The sequence below is a fragment of the Ovis canadensis genome, chromosome 24, assembly GCF_042477335.2.
Source record: "Ovis canadensis isolate MfBH-ARS-UI-01 breed Bighorn chromosome 24, ARS-UI_OviCan_v2, whole genome shotgun sequence".
In the NCBI taxonomy this organism is placed as follows: domain Eukaryota; kingdom Metazoa; phylum Chordata; class Mammalia; order Artiodactyla; family Bovidae; genus Ovis; species Ovis canadensis.
The window spans coordinates 44,744,969-44,767,499 of NC_091268.1; the positions used below are offsets into that span (position 1 = coordinate 44,744,969).

The 22,531-nt window shown below is 47.7% G+C and overlaps 1 protein-coding gene across 1 annotated transcript in view; it reads right to left on the bottom strand.

Moving 5' to 3' along the window:
- GALNT17 (polypeptide N-acetylgalactosaminyltransferase 17) overlaps nt 1-4,023 on the bottom strand; it is a 428,403-nt gene extending 424,380 nt beyond the window's left edge. Inside the window, exon 1 of the mRNA XM_069570961.1 lies at nt 2,292-4,023. Within this exon, the coding sequence (XP_069427062.1) occupies nt 2,292-2,529 (238 nt within the window). The 5' untranslated portion in view covers nt 2,530-4,023. The remainder of the gene's footprint in view (nt 1-2,291) is intronic.
- Nucleotides 4,024-22,531: the final 18,508 nt, after the last annotated feature.

Below are 22,531 nucleotides of genomic sequence, written 5' to 3' on the forward strand. Positions count from 1 at the left end.
CCCACTAGGCTACATGGAATTCTCCAGGCCAGAATACTGCAGTGGGTAGCCATTTCCTTCTCCAGGGGATCTTCCCAACCCAGGGATCAAACTCCGGTCTCCTGCATTGCAGGCAGATTCTTTACGGTCTGAGCCACCAGGGAATACTCCTTAGTGTTGCTGGAAAGACCAAACGAGCCCCGGTGTGTCAGTGGCTCTTAGTGAATACCACTTGGCATTTTATTATTCCTATTTGGGGCACTGATGGGGTGTATATCATATTCTGTTACCTAACTGAAATGACTTGTGTCCTTGGGTATAGCCTGACACTTAAGGGAGCCAGATATCTTGTGTGCTCTTTCGGGGCCTATGGATCAGTCTATGGCCCGGATCTGTGTAAAGTAATAAGGCCCATCCTATAAGCATCCAGTTCCTCCAGAAATGAATTGCGGGCTTTTGTTTCATTTTGTGCCTTGGTTCTTGGATACACAGGAGAAGAGCAGACCCCCGCAGACAACACCTACAGCTGGTCCACACCTACAGCCAGGCCCTGCTGTCTGCTGGAGGTCAGTGGGATTGCGGCATCCCACTGCAGGTACAAGTTCAAGGATTCCCCTGGATACTTGTTGAGTGATATCAAGAAGCTCAAGGGGTCCTTTCAGAGGATGCTTTCAAATCTGACCCCATCCCACCTGGAAGGACCCAGAAGGGATCATTGGAAAGTGGGAAGAAGATATCCTTCTCCCTGCCTGCCACCGGGCTGGTCTCTAGCTCCAGCTGCAGGGAGGACAGTGGTTGAGCCGAGCCAGGTCTTACTAACATCATCAAAGTGAAGACTCCTTATAATTAGGAGAAGACATTCGATGGAAGCTGTCATAAACACAGGCTCTCTGGTCAACCAGACACAGGGTTCTGACTCCAGACTCTGCCCCTTACCAGCAGCAGGACCTCAGGCAACTTAGTTAACTAACCTCTCCAAGCCTTCTTGTCTTATTTCTGATATGGGAAATGGAAAGAACCACGCTGGACTGATGTGAACACTCAATGAGATAATACACTTGTAACCTCTTGGCACTGTGTCTGGCACACAGTAAGAACTTCACAGATAATTACGATCACTATCTTTATGACTATCAGTAGCTCTGGAACTGGAGCTGCCAGGGTGGCTCTAGTGGTAAAGAACCGGCCTGACAATGCAGGAGATATAAGAGACACGGGTTCAATTCCTCCGTTGGGAAGATCCTCAGGAGAAGGGCATGGCAACCCACTCCAGTATTCTGGCCTGGATAATCCCACGCACAGAGGAGCCTAGTGGGTTACAGTCCATGGGGTTGCAAAGAGTTGGACAGGACTGAAGCGACTTAGCACACACAGCTCTGGAATTACCATAAGAACATGAGTTAGAAGCTCAGGAAAGGAGATAGCAGCCTTGAATCTGCCTTGGATACCGGTCATGTGGACCCTGGAGAGCTGCCCATACTCCAGTGAGTAATATTCTGACCTTGGGGGCAACAAATGTCCAATGATCCATCAGCTCCTGGACCAGATGTGACCAGGGGGTGTTAAAAGACTTCCTCTCCTCCTGAAGCAGTGAGAACATTTTTGCTGGGACAGATCCTGATAACTATTACTGATTGGATGGCACACCTCTCTTTGCTACGTTCCTTAAAAACCTGCTTCCCCTACCCACCGCGAACTTTAACAGTTGCCCTCGGGCAGCTCTCGGGGCGGGGGGGGGGGGGGGGAGGGAGGGGAATCCGGAAGTTTTTAATAGCAGCTTCACCGAGGCAGCGCCGGGAAGGGAGGGGTCCTCGTTACTAGCTGAACAGGCTGCCTCCTAGAGAGAGAACATACCGTCAGCGCACTACCGAAGCGCGTTAGCTCCAGACCTAAGGCCTCGACTTTTGCAGACGTTTAAGCCCGCCAAAGGCCCCTCCCTGTCCGACCCCACCAAAGGCTAAGCTGTAAGAGCTATTTCCTCCCTTAAGTCGCCTGCGCCTCCAGTCCCATTCGGCCGCGAGTCTAGTTTCCGCACTTGGGGCCAACTGGCCAGGTAATGATGCCTGCACGCGGAGACCTGGAGCCAGCTGTGCTGACGTGTTTCCACGATAAAAGCAAACTTACAGCTGGAGCACAGAAAAGAAGCCGGGGATTCTTTCCAGCAGCCCCGGCCTCCTGGCCGAGACGGGGCAGGAAGAGTAACAGGGAGCGCGCGGGAGCCAGGAGATCTGCCTCCCGCCCCGCGCGCAGGGCCCCCGGGGGTGGACCGGATGCCCACGCTGAACCCCGTGGGCATCCGCGTGCGTCCTTACCGTTTAGTTGCCGGTAGACAATGTCCTCGAGCAGCGAGAGGCGCTTCAGGACCGCATCCTGGATGGGGCTGGCGCTGTGCGCGCTAAGGTTAGCGGCCTCGGCCCGCGGCCGAATCTCATGGAAGGAGTCTCCGCTGCGCACCGAGATGGGCCGGCACTTGGCCAAGAAGAGCACGAAGCCGGCCACCGCGATCAAGTTCAACACCAACAGCACTTTGACTCTTCTCAGTGAAGCCATCAAACACGCCCAGCCGGCCCTCGCCCCGGACCCGCGCCCCTTCGGGCTCTGGCGAGGCGCGGGGCAGCCGGGGGCTGTGCGTGCGAGCCAAGCGCTCCGGACGGCTGGCGAGGATACCAGCCGCTCCCGGCCCCACGGCGCGGAGGCTCGGGCAGCGGAGACGGTTAGGAGGTCCGGGCGGTCGCGGGGAGAGCGAGATGGCTCACGTGAAAGCCCTCGGTCTGCAGAAGTGCTCCCCAAGATGCCTACTCGGTCCTCGGCGCGCAGCCCCTACCAGTCGCCTCGGCTTCTCGGCGAAGGGCCGGGTGTCTCTCCTCTGCACCAGCAAAGTGGTTCGCCGCTGGACCTCTGGCCGCCGGGAGCCGGGCTGAGGACGCAGGGGCCGGCAGGCGGGGCTGCCCCGGCGCCGCGGCGGGAGCGGCGCGCAGGTGTCGGGCTCAGGGTTCGTCGCCCGCCCGCGGAGGAGCGCACCGCGCCTCCGGCCGCACAGCCACTACCCTAGTCCGCAGGCAGCCGTCGCGGAGCGCCGGCCGCGGTCTTCAGCGGAGGACCGACTCCCCGGGGCGGGCGCCTTTGTTACGCTCACCGACCCGTTCCATCACGCCGGGCTGAGGAATAGCCCGTGGCCAGCGCCCGCGTCCTCGCGGTTCCGCAGTCACGCTCAAGTCTCAATTACTCTTAAAGTGGGGGCAGCACTAGGGGGCGGGCGAAGGGGCAGAGCGCGACGTCCTCTCCGCCCCCTCGCGCCCAGGGACACCGCACCCCGCCGCCAAACTCACCAGCGCGCACAGCGCCGCGGGCTCCCGGACACGTTCCAAGTCCTGAGCCCACGCAGTGAGCCTTCGGGGCCTGCCGGTCACCCCGGCCTCTCTCCGAGCTGGCGCGTCGAGAGGCTCGCCGGAAGGCGGAGTCGGACCTCAAAAGTCACAGCAGTTCTGTACCCCCCTCCACGAACGTCGCGGGGAGCGCGGCGGGGAGGGACGCGCGCCGGCGCACCCTCCGCTCGCCAGAACCGGCAGCGCCTGCCGCTCTTCCCGCGCCCCAAAGAGCCAAACGCCGAGTCTCCTAATTGGTGGACGCGGTGATACCGCCGCTGCGGCAGGGAGAGCCCACACAGCCCCGGGGCGCGAGAGCCCGGAGGGGACGCGCAGGTGGCGGCAGAAGGCGGGGCGCGGCCCGAGGGGGCCCGGCTGCGGCGCCAGCTCCTCCTCCCGCCCTCCTGGCCACCCCTCTCCCCGCGAGCCAGTCGGCCGCCGCCGCCCGCAGGCTGCCGGGCGCACAGCTCCCCGGCTCGCCGGCTTGTGCGCGCGCACCCGGAAAGGGTGGGGGCGCCGGCAGAGTGCGGGCCGCGCGGGATGGGGGCCGTCAAGTCATGTTGACGGCTGCCCGCGTTGGAGGGACCCTTTGGTTCTCAGCACTCCCCGAGCGGGCGGGTTTGTTCCATCCCGGCTGGCGATGAAGACATCCCTTTCTGTGTGCTCGCAGCTCCGCTTTGCGTGGCCAGGAATGGCTAGAGGGAAAATCTGGCCTGGAGACTCGGATTCCGTTACTTTGGGAGCCAAACCGGGCGTTGGTGGGCTGGTTGGTTCGTTCATCGTGCAGGCGACGGTTTCTGTGTCCAGCCCCCACCTCTATACGCATTTTATCATAAGAAGCGTATCTTGGCGACTGGATTTCCGAAATCTCTTCTTCCCAAAGTCAGGAGCTCCTGATGCTGAAATTCAAAACCCCGCGCTGATCTCTTTGGTTCCTTGGGCCTGGAAAAGAACAGGCTGTCAACTAACAAAGATTAGATCTGGCAATGAAGCCCAATAAATCTGGTGGTTTCTACCTATTTCGATCTCATTAAAGTTGTTTTTGGTTTTGTTTTCATGTTACTGTTGGGGTTTTATGATTTTTTGCTGATTTGTTATTTTAAATGTTGATTTTCAACATTGAAAAGTGCTTGAAAAAATGTAACAATCTTTTAGTTCCATTCCCTTGGTACTCTTTGTCCAGGTTCCATAGGTTTTGCTTTGTATAATCTACAAGAAAGTGACTACAAAACTGTTCGATGAAAAAGCCACATCAGAAGATATAAGGGACAGTTTTTAACCTCACGTGTTGGGCACAAGAGAGGTTGAGTAGGAAGAAACCCCAGTTTATTGAGAGGTTGTAAGACAGACACTGGGCCAGGCACAGTCTCTAGGTTATCTCACTGAATACGGAGTTGAGTTAGATGTTATAACCACACATTCAGATGGAAGCTAGCCCAGTCAAGAGAAGCTCATGCAAAAATAGGGTTTGAACTTTCATTCAGCCATAGGGATGCAGCTGGGAAGGTTGAGGCAATGGGCTAAGGTGTCAGTTTAGAGCCTTAAACCTAATTCTAACTGTAACCCTGAGACTGGATGATGGATGGGCTGTCTTTTTTTTTTCCCCCAAATTTAGACAGGTTTATTGATAATTTCAGGAATTTCCTGATGGCTCAGTGGTAAAGAATTCTCCTGCAATGCAGGAGACACAGTTTCCATCTCTGGGTTGGTAAGATCCCCTGGAGGAGGAAATGGCAACTACTCCAGTATTCTTGCCTGGGAAAAATTCCCGTAGATAAAGGAGACTGGTAGGCTACAGTCCATGGGGTCACAAAGAGCCGAACATGACTTAGCAACTAAGTACCAGCACGACATTGGTAATTTCACAGTGTCCTTTCACAGGCTGACAAACAAATAGAAAACTGAATCTTACATCATGCACAGATGCCCTCAGCAACTCCATATAGTGAGTCAGACAGGACAGCCCTCATTTCTCTTCTTCCATCCAAGTTTGTTTAATCCTGGACCAGCCTCAAAACAATCTTAGCATGGGCAGTTGTAAGCTATCTTGTCAATGCAGACATCTCTGGGTTTTCTGGGACACTTCAGGGTTGTCCAAATTGAAAACTTGGAGGAAGGGTTTTCACACCAGTGCCAAGCAAATTCACCTAAAACTCACCCCATTCCCCTCTGTTACAGAAAAGTTCTATTTCTTCTGTTGCAGAAGCTAAGAGGCCAGTAGTAAGTGGTTCTAAACTATGGTGGGTCTGATTCCCAAGCATAAGCATATTTAGGAGTAGGATGCTGGAAGCAAAACAGAAGAAATAGCCTCAGTCAACTCATTGGAAAAGACCCTGGTTCTGGGAAAGACTGAAGGCAAAAGGAGAAGGGGATGACAGAGGATGAAATGGTTGGGATAGTATCACGGATTCAATGGACATGAACTTGGGCGAACTCGGGGAGATGGTGAGAGACAGGGAGGCCTGGTGTGCTTCAGTTCATGGGGTCACAAAGAATCCAACAGACTTAGTGACTGAACAACGACAAGAACAAAGTTTCTAGGCAAGATTTAACTCCAGTGAGATTTCTTTTCATCCCCCTAAAGCCAGAGATGTCCCTTACCCAAATTAACTCATGGTTTTATCAAGAATCTTTAAAAATATATATGTTTATGTATTTTTTTATTTTTGGCTGCATCAGGTCTACTCGTGGTATGCAGGATCTCTCATGGCACACAGGCTTAGTTGCCCCACAGCACATGCGAACTTAGCTCCCCAACCAGGTATCAAACCTCCATACTCTGCGTCGGAAGGTGGATTTTCAATCACTGGACCACCAGGAAATCCCTTATCATCAATCTTATAGGCGTCTCCCCTCACATTCCACATGCCTCCTGACAGCTTCTACATTTCTAAGTGACAACTGACATTATAGACCCATTGAGTGACCCCCTGTCATAGGTACACCCTGAATCCTGTCACCACACAGAAGTGCTGCACTCATGCAATCCTGCACTGAAATTCCACCCTGTGTCCACTGCTTTTTTATTCTCAATTCCAACCAAATAGATTTTCCAGCCATCAGCTACCCCTCTCTGCCTCCCAAGCATCTAAGCCCTTATATCTCCACTTGAGTTCCTTCTGTATCCTTCCTGGTTATTCGAGATCTAGTCACTCATTTATTTCAAACACAATTCCCAGGAGTGGCCACGGTTCACACACACTCACAGACAGGGTCTCCCACTGCCCCTAGCCTGTCTATATCCGGGGACTTCCCCAGTGGTCCAGTGGTTAAGACTCCTCACTTCCATTGCAGGAGCAAGGGTTCCATCCCTGGTCCAGGCACCAAGATCCTGCATGCCAAGCAGTGCAGCAAAATAATAATAATAATTAAAACATCTAAAAAATACCCACCTTTGAATCAGTATCACCCAGACAAAAAAGGTCACCTGGGAAAACCACATTACCCCAAAGTGTGGGGACATTACCAACTGATGGTGGTATATAGAGTGTATAGCATGAACTGGATCCTCATTCTGCTTAAAAGAACTGTTCCATATCCCTAATCAGCTTCACTCCCCAGAGATGTCTAGAAGATTCCAGAAGTTTGTAAACACCCTTAATTCTAGAAGGTAACACTCATAACTTCCATCAGATTCTCAATGGTGGTCAATGACACCAAAATTTGAAGAACCTGTTGGCATATGTTAGATATGCAAAAACATAAGCAGCTGAATATTTATTGTAGGCAGCTGCTTATGAAATCAGTGGTGTCAAGGCAAGTAAGTTTGATGGAGCTCTCCAGTTGCTTGCATGTCTTGATGGAAGAAAGAAAACTCTGGACTAAAGCCAACATGCTGTATGAATGTTGAACTGAAGGAACGGAACTAAATAGCTTCTGCCTGCTGAGTAAATTCTCACACCCAAAAGGAGCACACCTAGCCACTTAAACTACATACACAGAGATTAAAGGGCCCATTTACAGAGTCATCAATCGCTCTATGCCCAGAGGCTCCTGAAAGTGTGGGTGACCTCCCTCAATCAATGACTGCCATCTGTCTACATGCCACTTGCCCCCAGTCCAGCTAGTAAAACCAACAAAATTAGACCTCAGTGGTTGTGTGGCCTGCTCATCAGGGAATCTGGGTTTCATTCCACCTGTTCCCAAGAACCAAATCAATTCTCAACTTTAAAATAAGAAATTTCTTGTGGATGGGTCCAAAAATCTTTCTTAGCATAAATTTCAGCTAAACTACAAACATTTTTTAAAAATTTAATGGAGGATAATTGTTTTATAATATTGTCCTGGTTTCTGCCACACATCACTATGAATCAGCCACATGTATACACATGTCCCCTCCCTCTTAAACCTCCCTCCCATGTCCCACCCCATCCCATCCCACTAGGCTGTCACAGAGCACTGGGTTGAGCTCCCTACGTCACACAGTAAATTCCCACTGGCCATCTGTTTTGCATATGGCAATATCCATGTGGGAACATGCACAAACACTTTTAAAACAGGCTTATTAGTATAGCTGTTTGTATAGCAACCTGAAAGGAAGGAAATAGATATATTTCTGTCCATAGGTCACCAAGGGTTTTGATTCCAGATATATTTTTCATTCATCAACCGTGATCCAGATGACACGCCGCTTTGCCTGGAGTGTTACTTTTGCTTGCCTGTTAAAAACCTCTCACATCTCACCCTAATCCATCACCAAAGTTAGAAACACTTTGCCATCTAAATATCTTAATTGGTGCAATGTCTGTTTAAATCTTTGGACCAGTTTTTTAAAAACTGAATTGTTTGTTTTCTTGTTGTTAAGTTTTGAGATTATATATTTTGGATATAAGTCCTTTGTCAGAAAATTATTTGTAAATATTTTAGTTCTATTAATAGTGTTTTATTGAATAAGAAAGATTTAATTATAATACAGTACAGTTTATCTTAAAAAAAATACTTGAAAGTTCATCAAGGGAAACCAGGGGTTCATCTTTATCCTGTGGCTTTGCCAATCTAGTTATTCTTCCAGAAGCGGAGAGGTTGAGCCCTCACTCTCATAAAAGCCTGAACATTACAGCAGATATTGGAGTTGTTATTTGATTTTTTGTTAATTGAGATATAATTGGAATCCATCATTAAGTTAGGTTCAGGTGTACAACATAATTATTTGGTATTTGTATATACTGTGATATGTTCATGCCAAGAAATCTAGTTAACATCCATCACCATAGCAAGTTACAACATTTTTTGTTTATGATGAGAACTTTGAAGATCTGCTCTCTTAGCAACTCACCAATAAACAAAACAGTATCTTTGACTATAGTCGCATGCTGTGCATTACATTCCCATGGCATTTATCTTATAACTGGAAGTGTCTACCTTCTGACCACCTTCACTCATTTCTCCCACTAGCCCTCACGTCCGGCGATTGGGGGTTTGTATGATTCCAGGTTTGTGTTTTGTTTTCAGATTTCACATTAAGAGGTTACATAGTATTTAGCTTTTCATTATTTCATCGGAGGGGTTTTATTCTTTTGCTTATTTCCCCTCAACTTTATTGGCAGTATCAATGACAAAAAAATTAAGAATCTAAAGTATACAGAGTGATAATTTGATATTATATGCTGGGGAAGGATCTTACTAGAGTTTCTTTTTTATTGTTGTCATTCTTTTGGTTGTTGTTGTTGTTATTGTTTTTTTAATTAATTAATCTTAATTGGAGGCTAATTACTTTACAATATTGTACTGGTTTTTACCATACATTGACATGAATCAGCCATGGGTGTACATGTGTCCCCCGTCCGGAACCCCCCTCCCTCCCCATCCCATCCCTCAGGGTCATCCCAGTGCACTGGCCCTGAGCACCCTGCCTCATGCATCAAACCTGGACTGGAGATCTGTTTCACATATGGTAATATACATGTTTCAATGCCAAAGTTTCGTTTTAAAGAAAAAGACAGACTCTATCCTTTCCTCCACTTCAAGGAGTCACAGTAGAGTGGGGGAAAGACTACAATGAGGGGGATAAAGAAACAGGGAGAGACCACGCTGCTGAGTGTGCCAAGGGTCTGCATTGTGTGCCAGGCACCACATACACATCCACCTAGACTCACCACTCAGCTCTGTGATTCTGAGCAAGTTAGTTAACTTCTCTGGGTCTCATCTGTTTCCTCTGCTGTAAAACAGGGATAATATCCATACTGTTACCTCCTGAAGTTGCAAGGATGTGTACCTGCATGCTAAGTTGCTTCAGTGATGTCTGATTCTCTGGGACCCTATGGACTGTAGCCCACCAGGCTCCTCTGTCGGTGGGGATTCTCCAGGCAAGAATACTGGAGTGGGTTGCCACACCCTTCTCCAGGGGATCTTCCCAATCGAGGGACTGAACCCATGTCTCTTATGTCTCCTGCGTTGGCAGGTGGGGTCTTTACCTCTAGTACCACTTGGGAAGCCCAGTTACAAGGATAAATATGTATAAAACACTTAGCACAGGGCTAGGCTTCCCTGGTGGCTCAGATAGTGAAGAATCCACCTGCAATGCAGGAGACCTGGGTTTGATCCCTAGGTTGGGAAGATCCCTTGAAGAAGGGCATGGCAACCCACTCCAGTATCTGACCTGGAGAATCCCCATGGACAGAGGAGCCTGGTGGGCTGCAGTCCATGGGGCTGCAAAGAGTCAGATACAACTGAGCAACTAAGCACAGCACAGGCGTATAGTCAACAGTATGGAAATAAACCCAGATAATTCAACTGAGGACAAGCAAAGACTGTATATTCAATTTGCTGTTGCAAGTGTCGACTGAAGAAAGAAAAATCTTCACAACCTAAGAGTTGTTTTATTTGGAAGACAGAACAGAGGACTTAAGCCCAAAATGTGGCCTCTCAGACAACTCTGAGAAATTGTTCAGAAGAAGTAAGAGAGGAGACAGTATATGTAGGAGCTTTCCTGGTGGCTCAGACATTAAAGAGTCTGCCTGCAATACAGGAGACCCTGGTTCAGTCCCTGGGTTGGGAAGATCTCCAGGAGAAGGGAGCAGCTACCCACTCCAGTGCTCTTACCTGGAAAATCCCACGGGCAGAGGAGCCTGGCAGGTTACAGTTTATGGGTTCGCAAAGAGTCGGACACTACTGAGCGATTTCACTTTCTTTTCTTTCTTGCAACAAAGATCAGATAGTCAGAACATGATAAGATTACTATTAATTAAAGAAAATCAGATGTCTCAAGTTAATGAGTTTGGTGTTTTTCTATGTATGGGAAGAGGCCAACATCTGGGCTCTTTGAATCTTTCCTTTAACAGGCACCTCAGTTATCTGGGCCCAGTATCGCATGTTCTCCCATCCTGAGTCTTCTCAGGGTGCACTGTTGGGGGCCGGGAGGGTGGTGGCTGTGGCTGATGGCTTCATGGAGATATCCTATTTCTCTCCTGAGTTCCTCCCAGAGCTCATGGTCAGGGCAGCTGTGGTATGATGGCTTGATGGCTGCAACGTCCTTTGTTTACCGGTGTGGCAGGCCACATTCTTTCACTGACAGGAGTCAGCCACCATCTCTTGTGTTTGGCAGAGACTCAAAGGCAAGCAGAGGAGAGGGAAAGCTTTTTACAGTGGAAAGGAAAGGGGAAGGGGAGGCTTCGCATATGCCCCGACTAGAGGCTGTTAGCCTGGAGAAGGTGGAGGCAGGAAGACGAGCAGTAGGGCTTCCTTTGTGATTGGTTAAGGGAACATACTTGGCTTTATTTGATTGGTCCCAAGGGCTTCCCTGGTGGCTCAGAGGTTAAAGCGTCTGCCTGCAATATAGGAGACCTGGGTTCGATCCCTGGATCAGGAAGATCCCCTGAAGAAGGAAATGGCAACCCCCTCCAGTATTCTTGCCTGGACGGAGGAGCCTGGTGGGCTACAGTCCACGGGGTCGCAAAGAGTCAGACACGACTGAGCGACTTCACTTTCAATTTCACTTTCAAATTGGGATCTAAGTGGGAAGAAAAATTAGAGAAACAGGGAGTTACTGACCAAATGCTGACCACTCTGAGCCATTGGTATCAGTACTACATTTGGGCTTCCCAGCCTGGTTGCTGGAGGGTTTGAGGGTCAGAGTTCTATAGTCACACATGGTCAGGTCCTTGTACTTCAACCTCTCATCACCCAATAAATATTGGTTGTGCTAAGTCGCTTCAGTTGTGTCCAACTCTTTGCAACCCCATGCGCTGTAGCCCTCCAGGCTCCTCTGTCTATGGGGATTCTCCAGGCAAGAATACTGGAGTGGGTTACCATGCCCTCCTCCAGGGAATCTTCCCAACTCAGGGGTGGAAACCAGGTCTCCCTCATTCTTTACCATCTGAGCCACCAGGGAAGCCCAAATATGGTTGCTATTGCTGTTAGTAGTAGTGTGTAGCGGGTCCACCTGTCTGAGAGTTGTAGGCCACCCCCTCCACCCCAGCGCCTACTCCTCTGACCACGATCTCATCAGCCAGCAGCAGTGACTTCCACAGTGGGGGCACAAGATAACCCACTAGGGCACAAAAATAAAATATTAGAACATCTGTATTAGATAAATAAAATATTAGAACATTCATCAAAGGTTCATGAGAAAGAAATCTGCATCTATTGCTACTGAAAATATACATGACATGACACGTGTATAATTTCTAAGCAATGGTAAATATGGAGTTCCCTGGTGGCTAAGGGGTTAGGATTTTAGGCTTTCACAGCTGTGGTCCTAGTTCAGTCCCTGGTTGGGGAACTGAAATCTCGCAAGCCGTGTGGCCAAATATTAATTACTTACCTAAATAATGAAACATATAATGGGCAAGTACATTTCGTATCTTTTCCTGGTAGGATCTGACATGAAAAAGCAATCCTTGCCTACAGGCCAAGTTTCATGGCAGCCCTCAGCTTGTATTTTTCCCTAAAATGCTTCCTTTCTGCCAGAAGTTAGATTCCTTCGAAAACTCATAAGGCCCTTTTAAAGCCCCTTTAGCATCCCAGTCCTCACTCCATGGATCCCGATCAGAGAACCTGAACATATGCCCCTTTTTACAGAAAAATTACCCGCAAACATATCTACAAATCTACAAAGTATCTAGTCCTTGACTTATTCATTAATTGCATTTATTGAGTACTTCCTGGTGTGCCACTGCCTGCAGGGTATTCTGGATGCATATTCCCTGCCCTCAGGAAGCTTACAGTCTAGTGAAGTTGAGGCAAATATCTAGCAAACAAATCAGGAACCAAAATTATTCAATTGCACTTAGGAGAGGGACTTCCCGGGTGGTCCAGGGATTAACGCTTTGCCTTCCACGGCTTTCCTGGTGGCTCAGTAGGTAGAGTCTTCCTGCAATGCAGGAGACCTGGGCTTGATCCCTGGGTTGGGAAGATCCCCTGGAGAAGGAAATGGCAACCCACTCAGTATTCTTGCCTGGAGAATCCCATGGACAGAGGAGCCTGTCCCCATGGGCTACAGTCCATGGGGTCACAAAGAGTCAGGACTGAGTGACTAGCTTTTTCCACTTCAGGGGGGTGTGGGTTTGATCTCTGGTTGAGGAGCTAAGATCCCAGATGCTTCATGGCCAAAAACCCAAAACATAAGCAGTATTGTAACAAATTCAATAAAGACTTTAGGAGTGATCCATATAAAAAAATCTTAATAAGTAAATAACACTTAGGTGAAACAACAAGGCCTAATGATGGGGGTGGCTGGTGGGCTGGGCCTACATGTGTTCAGTCAAAAGTCTTCCAGGGGACCAAGTCCAAGGAGCTGCTGGGGTAGCATCCTTCCCTCCTACGTGCTGCTGGACCCGTTCTAATTCTCACTCAGGGATCCCCACGCTCCTCCCAAGGATGGCTCCTTTGCTGGGAAATACCCGGGCCCTGACATTCTTCTCAAGTGTAGATGAATCTTACCCCAGTCCTTCATATGCACAAGCCTCTATTGTATTTAAGTACACAACTTTCCTTAACTTAATTAACATTGATAGAAACCAAAAGAGCTGCCAGATTTCTGCGTGCAAAAAGGAGAAACTTATAGAGAAGGATCAAGGAAGGTGACTTTTCACTGTCTGTCTGCTAAGTCACTTCAGTCATGTCTGATTGTGACTCCATGGACTGCAGCCCACCAGGCTCCTCTGTCCATGGGATTCTCCGGGCAAGAATACTGAGTGGGTTGTCATGCCCTCTTCCAGGGGATCTTCCCAACCCAAGGATGAAACCTGCACCTCTTATGTCTCCTGCATTGGCAGGCAGGTTCCTTACCACTGGTACCACCTGGGAAGCCTAATCTGTTCATAGCCGGCTGTTGCTATGACTAAAAGCCTTCATAGGACCAGTGCTTGCTCTGGCTGTGGAGTGAGGGTGTGAAGAAGAGGCCAACAGACTGGGTTTTCATGTCATGGACCATACAGATGCTGTGTGATGTTGACAGGGATCAGCAGGACCCTGGCCTGAGTGGGCCAGGCAGCTCAGAAAGAACAAGAATGACCAGGGGCTGGAACCATCTGTGAGACTGTGTTTGTGCTCACTCAGTCATGTCCAGCTAGCTCTTTGGGACTCTATGGACTGTGGCTCACCAGGCTTCTCTGTCCATGAATTCTCCAATTAAGAATATTCGAGTGGGTTGCCGTTTCCTCCTCCAGAGGATCTTCCCAACCCAGGGATCAAACCTGCATCTCCTGCATCTGCCCGCACTGGAAGGCGGATTCTTTACCACTGAGCCTCTTGGAAGCCCATCCACAAGAGGTGCAGCCACAAAGCCCCTCCACTCTGCAGCCCCACTCCCTGATCACCCCCCAGGCCCCACGCCATCTCCAGTCCTACCTGGCAAGTCCTGCTCCAGTTAACCATAGCAGATGTGGGTGTTCAGGGTCAGAGAAGGGCAACTAGAGGCATTTGTTCAACCACTGAGCTGCATCCTCTTTTTAAGGACTAAAACCCTGTTTCCCCTGTCCGCAATCTGACCTTGACTCTCCAGAGTCATCTTAAATGTGTATTTCAACACTTCACAATGCCTTTCTTGTTACATATGCCAACTGCACATTGTTGTTGTTCAATCACTAAGTCGTGTCTGACTCTTTGCATCCCCACGAACTGCAGAATTCCAGGCTCCCCTGTCTTCCACTATCTCCTGGAGTTTGCTCAAATTCATGTCTGTTGAGTCAGTAATGCTGTCTAACCATCTCGTTCTATGCTGCCTCATTCTCCTTTTGCCTTCAATCTTTCCCAGCATCAGGGTTCTTTCCAGTGAGCTGGATCTTCACAACAGGTGGCCGAAGTATTGGAGCTACAAGCTGGCACTTGCCATCTACCTCTACAAGGATTAAATCATGGGCCCTTGCAGCTGCTGACCTTCAATGCCCCCTGAAAGGAGTTCAGGGTGGAGATCAGCAATAACGCACTCTTGTGCTCTGGCAAAAACTGGCAGAACAGGTCTTCAAATAGGTATTTTCAAAAGCTGATTTTATAAGCCCAAATCTTATATCTCCTTCTATCTAGAAAAGCACTAAAATCCTTCATGGTAGGACATCTGCTCCTTGTGATTAGCAGTAACCTTCAGCAAAAAATATGTGCTTAATTGCAAGTACTCCTCCTTTACCAAAATCATATATATACGACCTTCCCCCCAGCTCTTTGAAAGGGTTTCTCAGAGATATTTGAGATGCAGTTTCCCAGTTTATAGTCCTCATTTTGCCACCAATAAAAGTTTAACTCATGTTGTACATTTTGCTCCCAACCAATTCACGTTGTGACTTTTTTTTCCCCCAGTCAACCTGTATCTGCTGGTGGATAAAAAACAAGGACCTGTCTCCAGTGGTTAGTGGCTTAACCTCAGGACTAGCTCTGCTGGGTGCTTCCATGAAGTCTCTGGAGGTAAACTTGGCAACTGCAACTTCCTTGGTTATTTTGCTGAATGCAACAACTTGTTTAGAGAAAATACTCAGGAAAGCATAATTTTTAACAGTTCATATGGAACAGCCCAAACACTCTGCAAGTACTTTGGAGAAGAGCGAGGTTACTAGAGTTCTCGTGGTACAGGCAGAATTTCTGGAATAAGTAGAAGGTAATGGGATTTTTGTCTTGGGCTTCCCTGGTGGCTCAGACGGTAAAGTGTCTGCCTGGAATGTGAGAGACCCAGGTTTGATCCCTGGGTCGGGGAGATACCCTGGAGAAGGCAATGGCAATCCACTCCAGCACTCTTGCCTGGAAGATCCCATGGACAGAGGAGCCTGATAGGCTACAGTCCATGGGGTCGCAAAGAGTCAGTCACGACTGAGCGCCACCCTTAACTCGGAGAAGGCAATGGCAACCCACTCCAGTACTCTTGCCTGGAAAAATCCCGTGGCCAGAGGAGCCTGGTAGGCTGCAGTCCATGGGGTCACTAAGAGTCGGACACGACTGAGTGACTTCACTTTCACTTTTTACTTTCATGCTTTGGGGAAGGAAATGGCAACCGACTCCAGTGTTCTTGCCTGGAGAATGCCAGGAACGGGGGAACCTGGTGGGCTGCTGTCTATGGGGTTGCACAGAGTCGGCCATGACTGAAGTGATTTAGCAGCAGCAGCATGCTTAACTTACACCATCGCCAAGGACACGAAAACCAATTGTCCCAAAGTTCTCCAGGCTCCTCAGTTACTCTTCTTTAACATCCTCCATCACAGTTGCTGTAGGAAGTCCAGGGCCCTCTCCCAGTCCTTCTAAGGTTAAGACTCCTGGGGATCGCTCACCTTTTCCTGGCTGTACTTGTCACCTTGTCCTCAAAACCCTTGGTTTCCCAGTCAACATTTTTCCACATCTGCATGCCCCCTCTTCAACATTTTTCTCAACCAAGAGGTCTCTGTATTAGTTTTCTTTCGCCACTGTGAAAAATTGCCTTAAACTTTCTCCATTTTTTCAAATTACCTAAAATATTTGCAAACAAAATACCCCACTTAATATCCAAAGGTATATACCTTAATATCCAAAGGTATATAAAGAACTCATACAACTCAAATCAAAAAGAAAAAACTTAGCTATCTGATTGAAAAAATGGGCAAAGGACCTAACTAGCCATTTTCCTAAAGGAGACATACAGATTGCCAACAAACACATGAAAAGATGTTCTACGTAACTAATCATCAGGGAAATGTCAATCAAAGCCACAATGAGATATCATGTCACACTAGTCAGAATGGCTATTGTCAAAAGGACAAGAAATAGCACTAACTGGCAAGGAGACAGAGAAAAGGGAACCCTCATGTACTGTTGGAGGAAATGTAAATTGGCGCCATCACCATTGAAAACAGTATATGGCTCCTCAAAAAATTAAAACTAGAACTACCATACAATCTAGTGATTCCACTTCCAGCTGGGTTTCCAAATGAAACTGAAATATTAATTTGAAAAGAAAAAAATAATAAAATTGTCATGTGAGCTAATACATTCATAGGTTCTGGGGATTAGGGTGATAACATGTTTGTGGTGTTGCAGGGGCCATTATTCTCTCCATTACCCATCTTTCATGTCCCAGTCACCCCCAGTTCAAAGGAAGTATGTAACAGCTTTTCCCGAAGAGCAGAGAGCATCATGAGAATTATAAAGGAGAACAGAGAAAAGTAAAACTCAGTGTTAACTCTCCATAGGCCCCAAACTCTTCAGGTCTTTCCTGTCACAGGGAATCCCTTAACTACCAATTTGCTTCTTGGCCTTGGACTTAAAAAGAATCCTGCCACCTCGCCAGCTCCCCCCACCATAAGCAATGTTTCCCAAATTTCGGTTGTTTATACTCAGAGTCAGCTAGTTCCCTGTCAAAACCTGGGATACATTCAGGTTACTTGTATGTCTTGACTATTATAAGTAGCGCTGCAATGAACGTTGGGGTACATATATCTTTTTGAATTATGGCTTTCTCAGGAGATATGCCCAGGAGTGGGATTGCTGGGTAATATGGTAGTTCTATTTTCAGTTTTTTAAAGGAATCTTCATACTGTTTTCCATAATAGCTGTATCAATTTACATTCCCCCCAACAGTGCAAGGGAGTTCCCTTTTCTCCACACCCTCTCCGGCATTTATTGTTTGTTGATTTTTGATGCTGACCATCGATAGATGGCTAAAGAAACTGTGGTACATGTATACAATGGAATATTAACCATAAAAAAGAACAAAATTGGGCCATTTGTAGAGATATGGATGGACCTAGAGTCTGTCATACAGAATGAAGTAAGTCAGAAAGAGGGAGACAAATATTGTACATTAATGTATATATGTGGCATCTAGAAAAATGGTCTAGGTGAACCTATTTGCAGGGCAGGGACAGAGATGCAGCTGTAGAGGCCAGCCATGTGGACACCGTGGGGGACATGGAGGATGAGACAAACTGAGAGAGCAGCCCTGAAACATACATCTCACCATATGTAAAGCAGATAGCCAGCGGGAAGCTTCTGCGCAGCGAAGGGAGCTCAGCTCGGCGCTCTGGAGCAGGGTGAGATGGGAGGAGGGGGTGGGAGGGAGGTCCAAGAGGGAGGAGATATATGTGTACATATAGCTGAGTCACTTCTTTGCACAGAAGAAACTAATACAACATTATACAATTATATAATTATAAAGCAGTTATGTGTGTCTGTGTGTGTGTGAGCACAGTCATGTCTAACTCTTTGCAACCTCATGGACTGTGCGGCCCACCAGGCTCCTCTGTCCATGGAATTCTCCAGGCAAGAATGGTAGAATGGGTTGCCATTTCCTACTCCAGGGGGTCTTCCTGACCCAAGAATTGAACCCGATTCTCCTGCTTCTCTTGTACTGTCAGGAAGATTCTTTACCACCGAGCCACCTGGGAAGCCTGTATACCCTGGGACACAGCTGCGCTCCTCTTCTTGGTCCCCGCCCCCGGCAGTTAGGTATGAATGTAGTAAGAGTAAGTGGTGGCCAGTGAGATGTGAGCTGAAGCAGTGTGGCTAGTGCTGGGTCAAGGACTTTAAGACACTCTTCTCCTTGCCTTTTCTGTGTGCTAGAACCTGAAGATGGCAACACAGCCTTGACCGTGCAGGTGATGAGGAGACCCAAAGGGGCAAGAGGAGCCTCAGGATGGAGGGACCCTGGAGCTCTGAACACTACATGGAGCAAATGTACCTGCGAACTGTAAACAGCTATCCTGTATTGCAAAGAAAATAATAAAATTCTTGCACTTGAAGCCACTAAATTTGGGGGTTTGCTCATGGCAACCACAACCATCCCTAATGGATATATTTACAACTCTTTTACTGTTTACATACCAATTGTACTGGGCTTCCCTGGTGGCTCAGATGGTAAAGAATTTGCCTGCAATGCAGGAGACATGGGTCCTAGGTCAGGATGATTCCCCTGGAGAAGGGAATGGCTACCCACTCCAATATTCTTGCCTGGAGAATTCCACAGACAGAGGAGCCTGGCGGGCTACATGGGGTCGCAAAGAGTCAGGCACGACTGAGCAGCTAAAACGCACACATGGACCAATGGTATTATTATGCAGAGAATTTTTAACTAAACAAACTCACTTTTCAATTAACTGCATTTTAGACAATAATAGCCACAAAGTAAAAAAAGCCAATTTTATTAGATGTTTACAATGTGTCATTCTTTTAACATATGTGTTTTAAGTTATTTAATGTTTCACACGCATTAACTCATTTAATCCTCGTAAGAGCCCTATATCAGATACTACGTTATCTGATATGTTATCAGATAATATTATATTATCTAATATATTACTACATTATCATTTTTAAAGAGCCATTTGGGTGTTGATCTGTGTGTTTATTTGTTTGTTTATGTTTTGGCACACCCTACTGTGTGTGGGATCTTTGTCCCCCAACCAGGGATGGAACCTGTGCCCCCTGTCCTGGAAGTGTAGTGCCTTAACCAGGAGACTGCCAGGGAAGTCCTTGCCATGCCTATTTAACGCATTGGGAAACTGAGACACAGAGCCGTTTAGTAACTGCCAAGCTCCCACAACTGGTAAGTGGAAAAGTCAGGGTTTAAAGCCAGTAATTTAACCCTAAACTTCATGCTCTGAACCATGGTAGGCCACTGTTGTTCTTCATGGGTTTGTTTTGAAGCTATCTTTGCTCATAATGCACATTGAGGGATTAACCTTTTTACAGAATATGGCCCATCCACAGACCACCTCGTTTTTCTCAGATTCCGTTAGAGATCTGGGCATCATGTGTCAGCAAACACTGCCCCAAACAAACTGAAGAAAGCCTTGCAAATGACTTTTTCATCATTATACAGGGGCCCCAACTCCAGCGGAATGAGGCAGACTGAGGGCAGTCTTCTTTGTGGAGGTGGGACTGGGCGCCATTCACCGGACGGTGTTCCTAGGGTTAAAGGGAGGCAAGAGGGGTGTGGCAGCAGGCACTGAGGGTGTGGGCAGAATCAACAGCAGGGGATGGAGGAGGCCCAGGCAGGCAAAGGAGACGTGGTATCCAAGGAACTGTGATAGGTCCAGTAACTGAGCCTCAGATCACCTGGGGACAGGAAGATCTGATCCATACCACATGTGTCTGTTATCAGGTCATAGATCCCTGGTCACAGGTTAGGAGGACAGGGGCCTGACTGCTTCCCTGGGAGAGAAGACCGACCAGGAAAAAAGAAGGGCATCTGAACTAACAGCTACCAGGCAGGAATCAGAGAGAGAACCAGGAGGCAAGGAGAGTCTTATCTGCATGTCCAGATCAGCAGCATGGCCCACCGGATGCTGACTGAACCCCTGAATCTTATTCCATACCATCTCCCTATGTCCTGGCCTCTCAATGACATCTCAAAGCTTTCAGCCCCGGGGTGAATTACGAAGAAATGGCTCTATTGCTTTGCCAGGCAAAGGAGACGACTGCAGGCTCATGCACTCAAGTCTGTGTGTCACACCTGGAAGGGGTAGTGAGCCCTCTTACAATGTTCAAGGAGTTGGGCATGACCAGCTCTTGGACATTCTTCTGATTGATTGGTAGTGAGGTAATTGGAAGACAGTATCATTTGGAGAGACCTCAAGCATCTACAGCTGGGAGGAGTGGGCCACTATTGGAGAAACCAGTGGGCAGAGCAGGACCCTCCCTCTTCCATTATGCAGCCAGCTCCAGAGTCCTCTATCATTAACCTGCATTTTCAGAATGTCACTGCAAAATTTCCCAGTGACTTGTTTTTTTTCTATTGATCTGTTTACCTAGGAGGGGGCTTCCCTGGTGGATCAGTGGTGAAGAATCTGCCTGCCAATGTAAGAGACGAGGGTTTGATCCCTGGGTCAGAAAGATCCCCTCGAGAAGAAAATGGCAACCCACTCCAGTATTCTTGCCTGGGAAATCCCATGAACAGAGAGGAGTCTGGCGGGCTACAGTCCATGGGGTTGCAAAAGAGCCAGACACGACATAGCGACTAAACAACAACAAACTGCCTAGAAGGACAAGCAGATTGAAGTCCTGTCAAAGAAAAAAAGGAGAAAAGGAAAGCCAGAAAGAAGAATGGACGTCAAGAATGACATAAGCAAATCCAAGCATCTAGTGGATTTAGGGGGAAATGTATCTGTGTAATTGCATAATGGCAATCAATAAGTTCATCCACACACAGCAAATGAATGAATACATTACACCAAAGTGCTATTTTCTTCATACCTAAAAAGATGGCTTATGCTTCAACAGGATAATGGAAATAAGATTGTCCATCCTTTTCATCCTGGAATTGGAGACACTCTGAACAACTTCACTTATTTTTCTGTTATTTTCAGGTTTAGATGGGTTTAGAGAAATCCATAGATGATACACTGTTGCCAAAATTTGGTGGCCAAGCACTGGGGCTGGATTAAATCTAGTAGACAGAATTTGGGGTGAATTACAAAGAAATGGCTCTATTGCTTTGCCAGGCAAAGGAGACGACTGCAGGCTCATGCACTCAAGACTGTGTGTCACACCCGGGAGGGGTAGTGAGCCCTCTTATAATGTTCAAGGAGCTGGGCATGACCAGCTCTTGGACATTCTTCTGATTGATTGGTAGTGAGGTAATTGGAAGACAGTATCATTAACCTTTCAGTTTCAACTGGTCTGGGTGGGATTGGCAGGGGGCGGGGGGTGTTGTCGACACAAGGCTTCCCTGATAGTTCAGTTGGTAAACAATCTGCCTGCAATGCAGGAGACCCTGGTTTGATTCCTGGGTTGGGAAGATCCCCTAGAGAAGGGGACGGATACCCACTCCAGTATTCTGGCCTGGAGAATTCCATGGGCTGTATAGTCCATGGGGTTGCAAAGGGGGGTCTACGTGCTTGTAGGTGGCATACAACTAACTTCTACCTGGTGGGGGTTTCAGTATCAGCAAAACAGCTCAAAAGGGCTTGGCTCAGAATATTGTCTATAATCCTCAAGGAAGAACTAAAAGTCCTTGACTTTGTTTAATGCCTAAAGTATTATTATTTTGTCTTGCTTGACTGTTTCTCTTTCTGCATTTTCACACTTCTCTGATTAAATTTATTCTTGGGCTAAAGTTTTTCTACAGACAAAAGGCAGGTGGAGGACAAAGTTGGGGGGGGGGTGGTTGTCTTCTGGGAAGGCCTCCTAGGGTCTGCTTGGTTATCATACTCACTGTGGTTGTTAAAGGGAATATTGAAAGTCACAGGCTTCTCACCAAACTGGCCCTAGACATCTCTGTTAGATGAATATCTTTGTGTGTGTGTCTGTGTGTGTCTGCATGTGAAAAATCATCCTAATTGCCTAGAGCGTGTTAATTACTCCTTTGTCTGTATTCCCACAGTTCCATGAACCTTCACCTCAGTGACCATGTTGCATTGCAATTATTTGTTCATATTGCTCTCACCAAACACACTGTGAGAGATTTAAAGTCAGAACTGGGGACATCCCTGGTGGTCCAATGGCTAAGAATCTGCCTGCCAATGCAAGAGACATGGGTTTGATCCCTGGTCCGGAAGATCCCGCATGCAGAGGGAGCAACTAAGCTCATGTGCCGCAGCTACTGAGCTCACAGACTGTAGAGTCCGTGCTCCACAACAAGAGAAACCACCACAATGAGAAACCCACGCGCCGCAACTAGAGAAAGCCCATGTGCAGCAACAAAGGCCTGGCACAGCCAAAAATTTAAAATTTAAATAAGTTACATTTTTTTTTAAAAGTCGGAGCCATGTCCTGTCTCCTTGACACATGGCAGGCAGTGGTTTCATGATGCCTATTGGGTGAAAAGATAAGTGAATTAATGAACGGAAGAAATA